Genomic DNA, 18,177 nt, shown 5'->3' on the forward strand with positions numbered 1-18,177 from the left:
GCAGCCCCTGGTCTCTTGTCAGTCGTGATTAATGGCACTAGGGCCCCGGTGTGGCTTACGCTGCCAGTTCCAGCGATGTTCCCTTGATACTTAATGAACTCTGACAAACTTCTTTTCCCTTGCTCTGTTGTTGCCTTTCCCACTCTACCTCCCCGACCATCCCTGTTTTACATGCACAGCACAGTATTGCCACTGCAGCACCTAGGGGTTAGCGCTGGTCCTTTGTAAATTTCTCAAGTGGCCAGCATCTAAAAATAGTGCACAATCATTTTAGTGTCAAGACCTAGTTATGTGTCAACTGGAGGCCTGTTGCTGATCAAGGACAAACTGAATCAACCTTTAGAGTTTTTGTTAAGGGTTAATCAGTTGTTTGTGACAAATTAAAGGTTTGAATTTAAAATGTTAAATCTACCAGTTTGTTGCTTATGCAACCAGCTTAACCACTCCAAGTGACTGAATGATTGCAATAAATACATGCTACTTTAAAATAATGAAAATGCTTTGATACTTTTGTAAAATGTTGAAATGATGTCAGACTGAAACAATGAGGTCTCTTTGGCCTATTTATTATGTGTATTCAAAAGTTTAAAGTGGTCTCTAATGCCATCTGCTGGTGAAATCAGCAATGTGAAATCAAAATTCGCCTTTATACCATGAAAATGCACAAAAGGTTAAAGAGATATTAAATTGCAAAGTGAAAAAAAAAGTTAGTTGTATAAACCTTATAGCCAAGGCTATAGTGCTAAGGCTGTTGGTTTGTTGTGCAAACAATGCAAATGTATGTTTTGAATTAATTTTATTTGTCATGTTTATCAATTATTATAGGGGACTGCTGAACTTCACTGAAAGACTTATGTGTGCCAAAAAAAAAAAAAAAAAAAAAACATACACGCCTTCTGCTGCTTCAGCAGAAATCTCCATCCAACATCATCCACTTCCAGTCTTCATCTGTCCTGTTTGGTTTCCACCGGAGTCGCAGATTTCTGCTCCTGTCTGACAGTAGTGCAACCTAACATGTTGCTCTGCTGTTGTCGCCCAAGCTTTGATATGCTGTGCTAACAGTGATGCATTTTTGTTGACAAAGAGTGATTAACTGAGTTACCGTAGACTTTCTGTCAGTTCCAGCCAGTCTGCATTCTCCTCTGACCTATTTCCGTCCACAAAGATATTGTTACATTTTTGTAACAGTACAGTTAAATTTTTTTTTTTTCAAACCGTTCTGAGTGAAGACCCACACTGTTTTTCATAACAATCCCAGAGGATCTGCAGTTGTTCATGTTCTTGGCAACAATTATATCACAGCCAATATGACTGAAATAGCATTTTTCTACATTCATGTCTTTGATGTGACACCACTGACCTGTATGTGCAGAATTTAATAGGCTTAAGTGTTCCTAATGAAGCGATCCATCAGTGCATACAATTATTTGTTTCAGCAGTAAAGTATTGCAAAAGGCTAAAATTTGAAGCATGAATGAAATCTGTCACTTCCTTGAACGAAAATTCGACTGCTTATCTGTCAGGGTCGTAGAGGTGGTGACAGAAGAGCGTAATACATTACAGGTCAGACTCAAGATGACCAACAACACAGCCGAAAGAGAAATTAAAAATTCATGCCATGAAAAAGTTCAGGTCTTAGGAGGGTGAGGCTAAAGTTCTGTTTTCGGCAGCATTCCTTTCACAGCAGCATTAAAATAATAATTAAGTGTAAAGTTTAAAGAAGTGGCTTGAAAGATGTAACCTCCCTCCCCACACACACACACACACACACACACACACACACACACACACACACACACACACACACAAGTGTTTCCCGACCGCCAGGGGGCGCGGCAGTAGCGTTGTGAGTGGCACAGACTCAACCGAAGAAGAGCAAGAAGCGCTGACTGCTTCCTAACACTTCCTGTTGTCATCTCGCTCCAAACTGCAGGTAAGAGTTGCCGAGCGACGAGAACCGCTGTCTCTGTCTATAACTCTAACCCTCATCAGGAAGTAAATACTTGCTAAGATTGTTGTTGCTAACTTTGTAACAGCGGTTAATGAATATTTGCCTTCCTGTTGTGCTTTAACAGTCTCACTGAGATAAAGGTGCCTGCAGGAAAACCGCTTATTTCAAATATGAGCAGTCCTTTCTTTGAGGTAACAATAGTGCTGTAATTTGGGAACTTGCTTTTACCGACAGCCCGTGAAACCAAATCTCCGTTCAAAATGTTCACATATTACAAGCTAACTTGCCAATAAGTCATAAATGCCCATCTCAAATTGAGTATTTTAACGCTATAAACACTTGTTTGGATAAACTCCCACCATTCGGCAAGCACGCGTTACCTTAATTTATTTTGCTAGTGTTATTTGTGAGCTGCTTTAAGGCTGTAGTCGTTTCAGGTGACGCCGAGGGTGAAGTGCTTTAATTGTTCCTGTTTCGATCTCCCCGCATCTCTGCTCATTTCCACTGCGATTATATCTGTGTTTGTGTTATGGAAAACTAATGACAGCAAAAAGCAGCAAACCGGTGACACGCGATTAACAAAACAAACAGTGGAGATCGATGACTAGTTTAAACGTGTATTTTTAAACAGGAGTTAACTCCTTCGAGTCTCAACATGAATTGTTTTGAGCCAGTAAAGCCACCAGATTGTATCTCTGCAAATCCTTTTCAACTCCTCATCCAACTCATTTAGCTCAAACTAATTCCATTACCACTGAATATACGCATGTGGAGAAAAGAAAGCACTGCTACAAGACTGGAGTGGCAGGTTTATGTGGTAATATATGATAAGAGAGGTTACAACGTTTTTGCACTTTAGTCTCAATCCTCTTTAACTGTGACAAGGTCATTGAGTCCCAGCTGATGCCTAAGCCTGAGCTGAGAAGAGATAAACCAGTGAGCAAGAAGCCAGCTTCAAAGTGCTACTACACAAGCTGGTGAGTGAGTATAGGTCATGTTGACTAGGTGGTTAGCGAGTTTCTCCGTCACTTACGGTTGGAGGAGTGTCTGAACATGTGAGTGTAGTTAGGGTATTGTGAAAGGGAAGTCTCCTTTCCCATCTGTTTATGTGCGCATGCTGTCTCCCCCCTTGCCAGGATGGCACAGTGGGGTGCCATATTCTCAATAATTGCTGCTCTAGGAGGAGCAGTCCTTCTAGCCTCCGTACACAAGATCGATGAGGGCCACACTGGAGTTTACTACAGGTGAGATAGCAGGACCCCAGTTTTATTTTATTTTGTGTTTGACACATTAGTGATATATTGCTGTACTGTGAAAAGGGAAAGATAGAAGTGTTTTCCTCATACAAATAACTGCTGGATAGTAGGTTAAATGTCTTGTGATTGCCAAAAAATGTTGTTTATTTCTGTGGTGCTGTACCTTCCTGGGGGCCGGGACACTTAGGTCTTATCTCTTGAGCAAACATGCTGTAAATATGACTAAGCTTGTGGTCTCTTTTGACTCATACAAATGTGGCCCAAGAGCAAAGTTTGATTCTTTACAAATAGAAAGTCACAGAGAAAGATGGCAGATAAGGAACAATGGAATCAATTGTTTTGTTGCCAACATTAACTCCAAAACTGAAACTGCCTGACCTCATGTCTTTTGAATCCTCGTCTTTAGATTCCTCTTAACACAAGTAATTACAGTGTAATTTGTGTTTTTCAATTACAAGCTAACATCTCCATAGGGGGTAGTTTTATCCTACTCTGAAACCTCTCGACCAACCATCTCTGTGACACACAGGGGAGGTGCTCTCCTAACAACCACCAGTGGTCCTGGTTTTCATCTAATGCTTCCGTTCATCACCACTTACAAGTCTGTTCAGGTTGGTGAAGTCAGTTTTATTTGCATAAAATCATATCACATAAAAGTGCTAGGTAAAGGGGGTAAATAATCAATTCCTTTGTTTTATTGACATTGAGATAGAGATAGTTATCCTCACACCGCCGAGTGAAGTGTTCAGTGGTGTTGTGATTGTCCAGGGCATAGTTGTTGCCTGTAAGCAGAGCTGTTGAGGTATGTTGCAGTGGGTGATAGACTGATGCAGTCATGGGTAGAGAGGGTGTAGATAAATAGTCGAGCAAACGAACTTGCTTCACTGCAACAGAAATGTTTTTTTGTGGCCTTCCCTAGATCTGTACCCTAACACAGTACTCCTAGAGTCAGTGCATACAGGTCCGCTCTTAAGTGGTTTTTTTCTCTAATCTGGATTATCAGCTGTAAAGTCTTATATAGACAGATGTGTGGCTGTCTAGTCAAGTGTTTTTACCACAAGTGGGCTCCAGTTGTAGAAACATCTCCAATGTAAGAGAGAAGTAAGAGGAACCTGAGCTAAATTTGCCATGCCAATTGAAATGATCTGAATAAGTGTTTTAAAAATGATGTATCAGTTTCTAGATGCATTTTCAAAAAATTGAGAGTGTTTTATTTTGTCATTATTGGACATTTAGTGTAGATTGGTGTGAGAAAAAAAAAAAAAATAAAAAAAAAAATATATATATATATATATATATATATATATATATACTGACAACATAGATCTTTAAGGAAGGTATGGAACTTGCCAGTGGTATTTGGATAAACTATCATACAGAGACTGAGGGCTTAAAACCAAATTTGCCACTTCTGTGCTGCATTTTGTTGTGAGTATATTTATCTGCAATAAACTCGTGTACTAGTCTGGCCCATATTTATTTGTATAGTGTATCAAATGCAAAGTTCTGCTGCTGACATCCAGAATGTGATAGTAATACATAGACACGGGACTCTTTTGCATTGCAGACGACGCTGCAGACGGATGAAGTGAAGAATGTACCATGCGGCACAAGGTGGATTTGCTATTTTGACTGTTTTAAATTGCATCATATGCAATTTGTGTTCACATACTGTTGTTTTTTTTTTTATTTATATTTCCTTAAAGTGATTATTTTCTTCGTTTTTTTTTTTTTTTTAGTGGAGGAGTGATGATTTACTTTGATCGGATTGAAGTAGTGAACTATCTCATTCCCACCGCAGGTACAGTAAACTTGCCTGAGTTGAACTGGCCAAAAACATCAGTGATGCCTTTGAGATTCTGTAGCTGTGCGTCATTCAAACAGACACATCTGGAGAACTTTTTTGGAACTGACATATACACATTAGTGGTTTATTTCCAATAACTCAATTCCTGTGTTCCGTGCAGTGTACGACATAGTGAGGAACTTCACAGCAGACTACGATAAAGCTTTGATATTCAACAAGGTTCATCATGAGCTCAACCAGTTCTGCAGTGTACACTCACTGCAGGAAGTCTACATTGGATTGTTTGGTAAGTGTTTTGTTTAATTGTACTTCTAGAAAAGTTCTAATTCCCCTAATCTCCACTCAGTCATTGGGCCTAACTTTTATTGGCAGATTTTCCGTTTCAGAATTGGAACCTGATGTGCCGTTGTATCCACTCTGCCTCAATGTGTTGTACATTCTGAGATCATGAGTCTCTGTTGTGTGTGAAAATGTCAGGAGTAATTTCAGCTCCTAGGTTATATCTGCAGGACTATATGTGCTGCTGTAGCACGTTTGACTGATAGGAGGGCAATAACAATTTTTTAAAGGTAGTGTGATGTCTCAATCAAGCTATCTTTACACATGTTTGAGTTTGAAGTCAAAGAGAGTTTACTCTGCATCATCTGCTTAACCATCCTTGCCTTTTTAATTTTCCACCGCAGACCAAATTGATGAAAATCTGAAGTTGACACTACAAGAAGATTTAACATCCATGGCACCTGGTCTTATCATACAGGTACAGTGAAGCCACCAGAAACACAGGAAACTCACTTGCTTTTGAAGATATCATAAAAACGTTAGAGCATTATAATGCTGGAGCATTTATCATAACAGTACAAGAGAAGTCTTATATATATATATGTAGATTTTTAAGTCACGTTTATTGTTGCACTTCTGCTGTCTGTTTCTACCTGCAGTACAGGCCAGAAGTTTGGACACGTTTGGCCTGTACTTTACTTAACAGAGCGTCTCTTTTTTGTTTGTCTTCCTGGCATGCAGGCGGTCCGTGTGACAAAACCCAACATCCCAGAAAGCATTCGTCGGAACTATGAGCTCATGTGAGTTTTCTTTTTTCTTCTTTACCCAACATGCTGTACCGTGAAGCCTGTATTGTGTATTACTTTCACTCTCAAAATGTTCTCAAAACGCCCACCACCAATTCCTGTAAATGACTATTTCAAAATCCAAGAGCTTAATTTAGCACCATTGATAGTTTGCTGTATCCTTCACCTCTCTTGCTGTCCTGTCCTGGGGCCTAACCATTGCATACTCACAAAACAGGCCCTGAAAGTGATGCACCAGTAAACTAACTTGGCTATTTTCGTTAGCCTCTGGATCACTTCCACTCATTTATCATCGACATCAACCTTCATAAAATTTCTTTTCAGCTCTTTATTGCAGAAATCAGAGTAAGTTAACTAAAACGAAACAAAGCACACTAAGGGTCAGTCTGGCATAATTGGTCACTGTGTTTTATCAGTCCAGACAACTGAGTTTAATCCTGGTCCCGTCTCTATCAGTGCTAAACTTAATATGAACACAAGAAATAGCCCAAATACTCATTCATTCATTCACCTTGTACCGGTTATCCAATCCCGGGTCAGGTGGGGTGTTGGAGTCAATCCCAGCTCACACTGGGTGAGGGCAGAACGACGACTCACACTCGGACCTACAGGCAATTTAGAGCCACCAGTTCAACTAAACTACATGTTTTTGGATGGTGGGAGGCTTTCATTTTCAACAGTGTCTAGTCTCTAAGGCTTTACAGGAAACAAAACTGTCACACAAAGTAATATCGTCTGTATAGACAGAGGTCATTTTCTGTACCCATTCTTGGGTCAATCCGTGCTGACATGAGGCAAAGGCAGAGTATACCGTGCAACATTTTGACCACCTGCCAAACAGAAGGTGAGGCAGGTACCAATCAAGCCAGTGAAAAGGGAATGACGTAAATGCCAAGTAATTATCACAAATATCACATGGGATCAGTTGCTCTATGCAGGCGAATCCCTGGTTAAACTCCACGCAAGTCATTGCATTGAAGCTTGTTGTAAGCATAGCCCTTGATGCCCTTGATAAATTGTGCATTATTTACAGGGAGAGTGAAAAGACGAAGCTGCTGATCTCTCAGCAGACACAGAAGGTTGTGGAGAAGGAGGCTGAGACAGAGCGGATCAAAGCTGTCATAGGTAAGAGAGGAAAAAGGAAAATGCTGTTGGCTGTTTCAGGGGTACCCCTCAGCAAGGTGACAGTCTAATGTTGACTCTCCCGATGCAGAGGCTGAAAAAGTGGCTCAAGTTGCAGAGATCAAGTTTGGTCAGAAAGTCATGGAAAAGGAAACTGAAAAAAAGATCTCAGAAATTGAAGGTTTGTATGTCTTTGAACAATTTATCATAATATATTTGATCTCTTCTGCACAATCAGACTCTTTAATCTTTGTCTTTAATATCTGTCCATCCATTATCGATACCACCTATTCAGGGAGTATCTTGCCCACATGGGGTGAGGGCAGAGTACACCCCTGGACAGATTGCTCATCTCTCACAGATTTGACACAGAGACAAACAACAACCCACGCTCAAACTTTCAATTTAGAGTCACCAATGAACCTAAAGGTGCATGTTTGCGAACTGTAGAGGGAGATGAGAAAACTGCAGATTTATTCACCATGGCTCTTATTTTGCAAAGGTACGTTGTTGGGTTCCTCTGGGTACTCCAGTTTCCTGTTTGGGTTAACTGGTGACTCTAAAGTGTCCGTAGGTCTGAGTGTGAGTGGTTGTTGGTCTCTGTCCTTCTCTGTGTGTTGGCCCTATCATGAACTGGCGACCTGTGCAGGGTGTATCCCACCTTCACCCAAGTGAGCTGGGATTGAATCCAGCAGACCCTGCAACCTGGAAAGGGATAAGTGGTATAAGATGGATGAATGAATGAGTGAAGTGTTTGCATTGCAGCACTCACTTCATCAGTGAGCACCTTAACAGTTTTCAGGGGGCTAGCTTTAGTCAAAATCTGTAATTTCCTTTCAACAACCAAACTTGAAAAGGATAAACTGCTGATTGATTCTGAAAAGAGCCTTCAGATTTTTTTTTTTTGTTGTTTGTCTGTTTGTTTGGGTTTTTTTTGTTTTTTTTTCTTTGTTTGTTTTATTGTTGGAGCTGCAGATGAGATTGTAATTCATGGACGGCTTTACACCACCTTCTTGCTTTGTGGGCTGTAAAGCAGAGTAAACTTTTTGTTCTTGACTCTTTTTGATGACTTATAGACAGTGCTTTCCTGGCCCGGCAGAAAGCCAAGGCAGATGCAGAGTTCTATACGTCACAGCGGGCTGCTGAGGCCAATAGGGTAAATGAATGGCACATACACACATCCCGCCATAGCCTGATGAATAGGGACTGGACAGTTTGTTTGTAATTTGAATTCTATCCCCTCTTGCAGCTGAAGTTGACTCCAGAATACCTGCAGTTAATGAAATACAAGGCCATCGCAGCCAACAGTAAAATCTACTTTGGGAACGACATTCCCCAGATGTTTGTGGACTCTGGCTCTGCAGGGAGCTCTTTAAAAGCCTCGGCAGCCATAGACATTGTGGGCGAGCAGATTATGGACCTAGATTAAGTAATAGAACTAACAGGACCCTCTAAGCATATAGGACTATCTGCTGGAGTAGTAGCTAGCCTAAAAGCTGCAGGTTACTACTCTGGTCCAGAGTAAATCTGCTGACCAAGCCTGGGTTTCTCAAACATTTCAGAATACCTACTAGATATCACATTGATAGTTTCAGTAGAAAGTAGAATTCTTCTCCTTCGGATTAAAGGACCCACATTTTTTTAAAGCTAGCTGTCCTTCCATTTGTTCTGACAGAATAGGCCATCAAGTACATCAAGAACCATAAATAAAGAGGAAGTAGGAACTTTATTACATAGCATCACCTGTGGGTGTATGATTAATTCAAATTACACAAAACAATAGTTTAAAGAAATTAGCCCAGTTGCTGCTTATCTTTTATGGACTTTTTCCATACCACAAATCCATGACCATTTATGTGCTTATACTGTGTTATCTGTGTATGTGTAATGTGTCCTAATTGAACATCTGATGCACTGATATTTGCAAACTGTTGTTTAAAAAAATAAAAAGAAAAATTATTGTTTATTATTATTATTATTATGAAGTTAAATTGCACGGTGGTGAACCATTGCGTGTCTTTAATTAAGCTTGTTGTGCAATGGCTTCAGCTGCAGATAAACAACTAAATCATCATAATTTTTTAAGTTTTGTCCCTCCAATCTGTTGCTGCACATGTATCAGACCTGTAACTTTAAGAGTTTCACTAGAATACTTTTTTGTAATTGTTTCTAGAAGTTTATGGTAACGATTTTTATCAATTCAGAATTTTTTATGTGTTTAATTCCTATTACTATGAGAATCCAGAGAAAAAAGGGACTTCTTGACTGCTACATACATTATATTATTCTAAAAGACTAAGGCTAATGATATATATCCAAGAAAGAGGTTAGCATCGTCACCACTTACAGAAACCATAAAGACTTACGTATAAAGAAACACTCCTGTTTTTGTATTGCTGTTTTGAGTTTATTGGCTCACTCATGTGGCATTATTGGTTACTTTTTGGGCAACTCAAAAGTTTGCCCCAAAACTCACAAGAATCATAGGTCGGTGATTTGTAAATTCCCAAATATCTGTGCCACTTCATTTGACCAATAAGCAACAAGGAAACTCTGTGAGAAACAAGCGCGACCTCATAATTGAATCACCTGGCATTCATGTAATCAGTGAGTCAGTCAGTCACTGACATTGTCATTTATAGGACTTGCTTTGCTGTTCAGTCCAACAGACTCATAAAGTCGAACCGCAACATTTTCCCCCACGGATATGATAAGACAGATATCATATAATTGATCACTGTTTATCAGGAATTGGGAATTTAAGCAACAAGTGCGAAACAATGACATTTAATGAATGGACGAGTTACAACCGAAGGAAAAAAAAAAGCTTTTCATCCAGTAAATGGAAACTGTTATTCCAAAGCTCAGGATATTTATACACAAGCAGGACACAAGATTAAGAGAAGTGATAAAATAAAAAGCTCCTGTGTCTAAGAAGGACCAAATATGTGTGTCTCTGAGGGAGGTGGGTTTTTTTTTTTTTTTTCTTTCAGAATTTAATGAGACTCATTACAGGTTATGCGAAGGAGTGAGCCTTTCATTCTTAAGCAACAGGACAGAGGTCATCAGACCTGCAGAGTAGAAACTTGACTGAAGTATTTTGGTCTACCAGCTTAGAACTTTTTTTAATGTCATTTTGATATAACCTAGACCAAACTAAAGTGAGTATGAGTATGGTGTGCTTTCCAAAGAACCACATGATTCACTGGCGAGAAACTATTCATTTTTTAAGTTCAAGAGTCAGGAAGGAGGTACCAAATTTAGCGTGTGAGCATTGTCATCCTTGGAACTTTAGGGATTTTTTTTCCCATCAGTAAGCAATATTTTTTTGGTTTAAATTCACTGTGATCCAGTATTTACATCATCATGTTGTTACTCACACTGCTCTCTGCAGTTGAAATTTTGTCCAGTTAGGCCTCATTGTAACTTTATTTTGCAGTTTAATCAAGATTTTGAAAGGCAAATGTAATGTCTTTCATTTGGTCCTTGATTTCTTTGTACAAATGTACAATTATGATATGTTTTTTGATATTAAAGTAAAACATTGTCATTTGACAATAAAGCACAGGGTTGATCTTACAAAAGTATTGGTGTTATTAAATTTTTTGATTTAATTCTTTTACATGGCAAATGTATTTGTTATATGTTATATATATGTTTCTTCATGTTATTAAACAGTATAAAAGAAAACAACTGTCTCAAACATAGTAATAGTCCAATATCTAACCAACTATCACCATCCACTGCACAGAATAGTAATTATACTGTAAACTGTTTGCATTTCTCATTATAAATCATATTTAACAAACTTTTCTCTAATCTAGCCATTTAAAAAGTACCTTGAAACATGACAATTTTATTGCCACTGAGTTGTTAGACTGGTTGACATTTTTTACATGGAATAATATCACTGTACTGATGTGTTTAGGTGGCCCGCTTCATTTTGAAAGTCTGGTGTGACCTAAAAACAAAAACTAATATATGTGAAATATATGAAGCAAAGTTTTTAAGACTGTGACAATGTCAGTTTAATTAAAAGCTGTTTTTTTTTTTGGAGAGGAAAAATACCTACACTAGTGTTCATGAAGCCTTTAGTCATTACCAAGAATCTAGTAGGGAGCATAAAAAAGGACTGGCCTGATGACTACAGTATGTCACACGTTTTATTTTAAATCTCAACATCAAGAGTTCATCATGAGTTCATCATGAGTTATATATATATATATACACATACATACATACATAAATGTTTACATATGTTCAGATTAAATTGTATGTAATGTAGACACAATGATAACTGTTTCGTTCATGCTTTTGAATGAAGTCCTTTCCCATTAATACTGTACTGAAAGATTATTTTCACGGTAAAACTGTGCTCCGCATACTCTGTATTGACTCTTGGAAGGGTAAGACCCAGTCCTTCGTGAACATAGAACCGACTTGCTAATTCTTCATGACCCATCAACCTGTCAAGCTTTATCATTCACTTTGCCTATTTTGCTGAATGACGCATGGAGGTTTTTCAAGTATTTGAGTCATTCTTATACGATTTGATTCATATGTTTTGTGTCAGTGATGCTTTCTAGAAGATCTCATGACATCAGACCCGGTATCGGACCATATTAGTCCTGCTGATAGATGAAAATGAGACACCCCTTTCCCAGAAATGCCCCTTATTCTGGGACAGCAGTTTGTGTTCATTTGTCCTCAAAGTTCGTAGGAGAGACAGATTTTACTCCTCCTACACTGTGCCTTGCGTATGAAAATAACGATAAAAGAAAGATATTTAAAATCGTCTTTCTTGAAATAATTTCAGTCTCAGGTCCCTCCCACCACCGAGAGACAAAAGACAGGAGAATGCTTCCAGCTGCAGGAAGAACGGGACGGCAGCCGAGGAGAGCACCTAGATCTGCCTGAACAGGGACTGTCCGGGCAAAAGCTCTGTCACATGCAAACTGAAGACACAAACGTGAAGAGTCTTGTCTGTGTTTAAAGGGATGTCGGCCTGATCACTGCTGCTGTTCCTGGGAAGCGTTGCTGTTGGTGGGAACCGGACGGATGTAAGAGGTGTTGGTGGAGAGGACAGCCTCAGGACAGTCAGTGATGGATGCTCAGTCCGCGGAGACTCCGTGTCCGCGTGCCCTGCAGGCGTTGTGGGACCACCTGAGAGTGGGACAGGAGGAGGCCCTGCTCTCCCCTCACCTGCCCGCGTCCTGCGCCTTCTTGGCCCACGTCTTCTTCTGCGCACCTTTCCTGGTGCTTGACGCGCTGGCCAGTGTCAGCCAGCGGGTGGGGTCGTGGAGGATCGACGCGAAGTCGAGGCGGCCTCCGTCTCTCCGCCGGTGGCTGGACTGTTTCTGGCGGGTGCTGTGCAGATACCTGACAGCCGTCCTGCCGGCCACCGCGCTGCTCCAGAGCCTGCGGAGCCCCGAGTTACCGGCGCATGCTCCGACCTGCTGGCAGCTCTTCGTGGAGGTGTGCGCGTCCTTTTTGCTTTTTGACACGCTCTTCTTCGCTTGGCACTTCTCCATGCACAGGTGAGCAGCGTTCACATATCATTTGTCAACGTTGCATCTTTATAAACGCTACACGATGTCTACTGTTTAAAGAGCCAGCTGCGGAGGAGCAGAAAAACATCAAGTCCCATCTGGAACAACTCCACACAATACACACAATACACACAATACACCTCCTTCATTGTCCCAACGGTGTGCCAGAGCGGAAAGTTCACTATCCTACTACTGCGCTAACTTTCACCTGACAATGTTGGTTCTCTAATAATTATGAGTCCACTAAAAACCATGCAAATCTGTCTGACATATATATTAATGTGTGTGTATGTATCTATATGTTTATGCGTGTGTTTGTGTGCGTGCGTGAACGATTAGATTAGATTAGATTTGCTTGATTTATCCCATGGTGGGGAAATTCCCAGTATTGACAGCAGCAGTACACCGACACATCCAGTGCACTCAGTGCACATAGGTGGACTGTATAAAAACAGGGAACAAAAGTATAGAAAAGATAAGAGAAATAAAAAAAAGAAAGGTATATAGCAAAAAGGGAGTAATTGTGCAAATATATACCGTATTTTTTGCACTGTAAGGTGCATTTAAAATCCTTAAATGTCCTCAAAAATCAGCAGTGCGCTTTATGTAGGAATTTTTGTAGTGCTTACTGACCTCGAACCAATTGTATGTGGTACACTGCGCTCAAAAACCTGTCAGAATGTTTTAGTGCGACTTTGGTCCGCAAAATACGGTACATGTACGAGGTGGCCAGTCCATCACAGGGCCAACACACAGAGACAGACAGAGACCAACAACCACTCACACTCACATTCAGACCTACAGACAATTCAGAGTCACCAGTTAACCCAAACATGATGTCTTTGGACGGTGGGAGGAAACCCACACAGGCACGGAGGGAACATGCAAACTCTGCACGGGGAACTAAACTCGTGAACCTGACTGTGGGGCAACAGCACTAACCTATGCCGCCCCCAAGTAGTCCAATTCCCCCTAATTTTTTAGGGATTTTACAGTGGACAACTTTAAAGAACATATTGCAGGTAGTTTTTTTCCCCAGATGTATATAATACCCTCTGAAAAGTTAATGGAGGTTTCAAAAATGTTTTCAGGACATAAGAGTGAAAATTTACTCCAAATAGTGGAAGTTTTGATCTAAGCCTCTAAAAACCCTTTTTTTTTTTCCCAACACCACGTCATATGACGTAGACAGAGGGAGCTATATGCCGGGCTCAGCCATCACCCAGTGTGGGAGGAGGTAGCTGTCGGTAAGAGAGTTGATGTGTTTCCAGTAATGTTGTGTTGCTTTCATTTATCATTATCATGGTGAATTATTGCGGTTGCACAAACTCCAGCCTGTCAGCACATCGAGTCCACAGGTTTCCTAAAAAAAAACAAAAACAAAACGGCGCTATCTTTTGTGCAGCTGAAGGCTGCATCAGCTACGACAAAAGACCCTTTAGACCGGAGGATTATCAACCAAGCGATCTGATGGATGCCGAAGCAAGACCCAGATGCGACTGACACCGGGTGCGGTGCTTTCGGTGCACACGGCCTCCTCAGCTCTGTCCGAAGCAGGCTGAGCCGCCGGCGCACAATAAAACAATAAAGTGAGTAAAATAACTAAATGGAGGAATGGATTATTTCTGCCCCAGACATAACATCCTCGTGTCTGCTGGCCTGGAGAGGTCCATGCTCCTGCCTATCTGAAGCACAGAGGGGTTCCCGGGTGCTGTCTGGGGGATCTACCCCCCTGCAGCACAGGCTCTCCTCGGCTGTGGTCATGGCCCCGCATTTCCCACACAAGCACCTATCAAACAAAACGTAGATCACCAAAGTGTTTCTCTCGCTATACCTCGTAGTTTTGACGGATATGACGAGTATGAGACACTTCATCAAGATAATTAGTTTTCATTATTTTCCAAGTATCAATACTCCTGCCTGTAATAGATGACCATTAATAATTTTGCTATTGCCTGACATATGATGGTACAATCTGTGCAATATTATGACGTGAACACAATATAACATAAGCTAACACCGGTAACAGGCTCGTAGTTATCGGGCTGCAGTCCGTCACATGTGTAACGGTGCACTTTTAACGTTTCTTCTGTCAAAACTGAGATTGGGGTTCATTGTTCAACTTCACTGCTCGCCTTCTGCCTACGTCACTTCCGCTTTAGTTTTTTCGGATGCGGAAGTAACATTTCCGCAAAAAATGACTCCAGGGGTCTCTAGCGCGCAATATGTCCTTTAATTGTGTAATGTATTAAAATTTCCGTTGATGAGTACTTATCATTATCAGTACTTATAGCGTTTTGATTGTAGGATTTCCCCTAGGGTATATTGAATGGTATTTCAGCCTTCACTTATAGAAATTATTAGCATATGTCTTTCATCACTGTCTATAGGAAATCTGTTGTATCTCTTCACCTCCATTGCTTCACCTAAATCTCAAGCTAATAGAGAACCGATGATAAAGTGTAAGGCCGCGGTTTTCAGTCAGGACGTTAAGACAGAAATAGGTTGTAAGCAACAGGTAATATTGCTACTACAGAGCTAATACTTTCAACTAATTGAGAACTATGGGAACATAACTCTATAAGCAATGTTACATCAGAAGCTGAGATATCCTGACTCTGCTCCCGACTAATCACTAAAATGTGAGAGCCCCTTCTATCTGAATGTGTGTATTTTGAAAGTTGTAGTTTTGTTAAATGAGTAGTAGACAAGTGACATCAACATTATATAGCTCTTGAAATATTTTATTTTTTTTCCCATTACAATAAAAATATGAAAAGTCACAGATGTTTGTTCCTCTTCAGGGTTCCCTGGCTCTACCACAATGTCCACCAGCTGCACCACCAGCAACAAATACCCTTCGCTCTGGCAGCCCAGGATGCGACATCAACTGAGCTGCTCTCTCTGCTCCTGCTGGCTTTGAGCAGTGCCTGGGTAGTTGGCTGCCACCCTCTGAGTGAAGCCCTCTTTCACCTCCTCAACAGCTGGATGGCGGTGGAAGACCACTGTGGCTACAATCTGCCCTGGGCTCTGCACAGACTGCTGCCCTGTCTAGGAGGAGCCCCCTTTCACCAAACACACCATAGCCTATACAGGGGAAACTACGCTCCCTACTTTACACATTGGGACCACCTCTTTGGGACATACTATGCATGAGTGCTGAACTCAGATCCAAAGTGATGACATTGTTAGATGCAGTAATTTGGGAGCTTAAACATTCAGGCTACGTTTAATGGTTAAAATGGATATGAAGTCCTTCTTTGTTTTTGCTATCAGGTTTTCCTGAGCATACATAACACAGCATGCATAACAAACTGGTGGGAAATAAATGAAAGGGAAACAACTGATTGTATCTGAACTATATTCCTGAGATCCTGCTTTTTTATGTGTCCTTTGTTGTAGATATTTTGTTCACATGCATTACCTTGACTTCTTTATATATATATATATATATATGCATGTGTGTGTGTGTGTGTTTTAAAATAAGTCAAGTGTAGTGGACACCAAGACCATCTTTATGTACTTTCATAACTTAACATTGTCACCGGAGTGAGGGGATTCTTTACTTGGATAATTTGGATAATTAAAGCTGATACAGATTTATCGGGCTGACAAAGAGAAAACAGGATGTGTCTGAATATGGGATACAGTTGAGGAAGATGGTGAAGAAGAGGAATAAGTTAAAAGATGCAGTAGACTAACACAAGCTGCCAGTCACAGAGCCAGAGAGAAAGCAGAGAAGATGTCATGCTATGTGGGACGGGAGAATAGGAGTAGCTTGTATGTTTGATTTGGTTTCAAGTGATATCTTAAGTTACACGATTGTTGTTAATGGAAACAAAATATGATGGATGGATGGATAGATAGATGTAACAACTATAATACAGATTTATCATTATGTATCATTGATATTTATTAGTGATCCTTGAGGTGTAAACATGTCTGAATTAAGATATTTACATATATGCAAATGCAAATTGCTTCCAAAATATACTTCTGATTATGGTCAGATGGTTTTCAGGAGGATATGATATCACTCTATCACTCTATCAACAATACATGTATAGGACAGTACATATACTATGTTTCTTTATCGATTTCCCTGTGTATAAGGCATCCAATAGGTTAACATTTGTGTCATTAACAGAAAGGTAAACTAAAATATTGGAACATGTATTTTGTTTTTGGGTACTTACTTGCTGTCTTGTCAAAAGCTGAGGAGGCTCATGTCTATAGCCTACAGTAAATTGTCTTTCTTTGTGTCCATGGTGTTTTATATATATGTATATATATATATAATTTTTTTTTATATCTTCTTGATTTAGATGATATTCATCATTTGGAGTTGGCAGATGATTGCAAAATGGTTTTAAAAAAGAAACCTTGGAACTGGATAAGAAGACGTTGTCGTCTCACGTCCAGACTTGTATTGTACTGCTGTGGTTGGTGATATGTTTGTCTCTGGCGTCTCCATTGTTTATATGCCCTGTTCTATGGGGACTTTGACTAAGCACTGTCTTCTGAGACACTTTTCAGTTTCACTATTTGGACCACAATGTGGAGTGCAATTTTTTTTAGACTGGGTACTAACTCTGTAATTAAAATCAGAACATAACAGCCCTCTTTTCAATTTTCCATAGAATTCAACATTTATCATGGCAGACGATTTGCAGAAGGAAGTGAAAGTTGAGAGTATGAGATTGCTCAACCCTCCTGTACTTCATCACAGACTAAGTTGAGCGCATGAGATTGCTCAACCTTCCTGCATTTAATCTCAATTATATGAAATGTGGGTGACAAACGATAGAGCAGCAATGCATTTCCTGTAGCAATAACAAGTTTACATCATTATGTATTATTATTCATAATGACTCATTTTATTCATATTGTGTCTTTCTAAATATTACTTTATAAAAATTCATTGATTAACATTCTTGTGGCCAATTTGATTGCTAGAAATGCATTTTTATGCAATTCAAAGGCATTACTTTTTGTGAAGGATGACATATGTGCATGTTTTCTCTCTTCACTCACCCTGAACCAGTTTGACCGAGAAATCAGTTTGAAGGTAAGAATGACTTGTGGAAGCATATGAACTACACCGAATGAACATCTGTTCTTCATTACTGGCTCTTTCGATAGGCCATTTGAAGTTTCGCAACATCAGGGGAAGACATGAATTGAGAAAATATGGGTGTGCTTTCGGCGGCTCCGGGATCTATGAAGATTATACAGTTCGTGTGCATTCTCTTTTGCCAAGGAAATGAGGGACTTAAAGAAAGCGCAGGAAAAAAGTACTGGGTGGTGGTGGTGGTGCCATGAGATGGAATGATAAACATGTGAACCAAAACGGAAACAATCAGGCCTTATTACAGGCCCTACGTCAGAGTCAGGGCGAGTCACGCAG

At 40.2% G+C, this 18,177-nt stretch overlaps 2 protein-coding genes across 4 annotated transcripts; both read left to right on the forward strand.

Moving 5' to 3' along the window:
- The first annotated feature begins 1,905 nt into the window (after window positions 1-1,905).
- Window positions 1,906-10,901, forward strand: erlin2 (ER lipid raft associated 2). Of its 3 annotated transcripts, none has more exons than XM_029511515.1 (12): window positions 1,906-1,933; window positions 3,088-3,195; window positions 3,737-3,818; window positions 4,775-4,821; window positions 4,947-5,008; window positions 5,175-5,300; window positions 5,698-5,771; window positions 6,035-6,093; window positions 7,133-7,224; window positions 7,313-7,402; window positions 8,298-8,377; window positions 8,471-10,901. In XM_029511515.1, exons 2-12 carry the CDS (start codon window positions 3,089-3,091, stop codon window positions 8,648-8,650), a joined length of 999 nt encoding a protein of 332 aa, XP_029367375.1. In that variant the 5' UTR covers window positions 1,906-1,933; window position 3,088; the 3' UTR covers window positions 8,651-10,901. The 3 variants fall into 3 exon arrangements, with proteins under 3 accessions (XP_029367375.1, XP_029367374.1, XP_029367376.1); XM_029511514.1 differs by lacking the exon at window positions 1,906-1,933 and adding an exon at window positions 1,940-2,928; XM_029511516.1 differs by lacking the exon at window positions 1,906-1,933 and adding an exon at window positions 1,978-1,995.
- Window positions 10,902-11,908: 1,007 nt separating this feature from the next.
- ch25hl3 (cholesterol 25-hydroxylase like 3) lies at window positions 11,909-17,701 on the forward strand. Its single transcript, XM_029510928.1, has 2 exons — window positions 11,909-12,758; window positions 15,575-17,701. The coding sequence occupies exons 1-2, from the start codon at window positions 12,325-12,327 to the stop codon at window positions 15,924-15,926; spliced, it is 786 nt and encodes a 261-aa protein (XP_029366788.1). The 5' UTR covers window positions 11,909-12,324; the 3' UTR covers window positions 15,927-17,701.
- The last annotated feature ends 476 nt before the right edge of the window (window positions 17,702-18,177 follow it).

This window comes from Echeneis naucrates, chromosome 9 (genome assembly GCF_900963305.1).
Source record: "Echeneis naucrates chromosome 9, fEcheNa1.1, whole genome shotgun sequence".
Lineage (NCBI taxonomy): Eukaryota > Metazoa > Chordata > Actinopteri > Carangiformes > Echeneidae > Echeneis > Echeneis naucrates.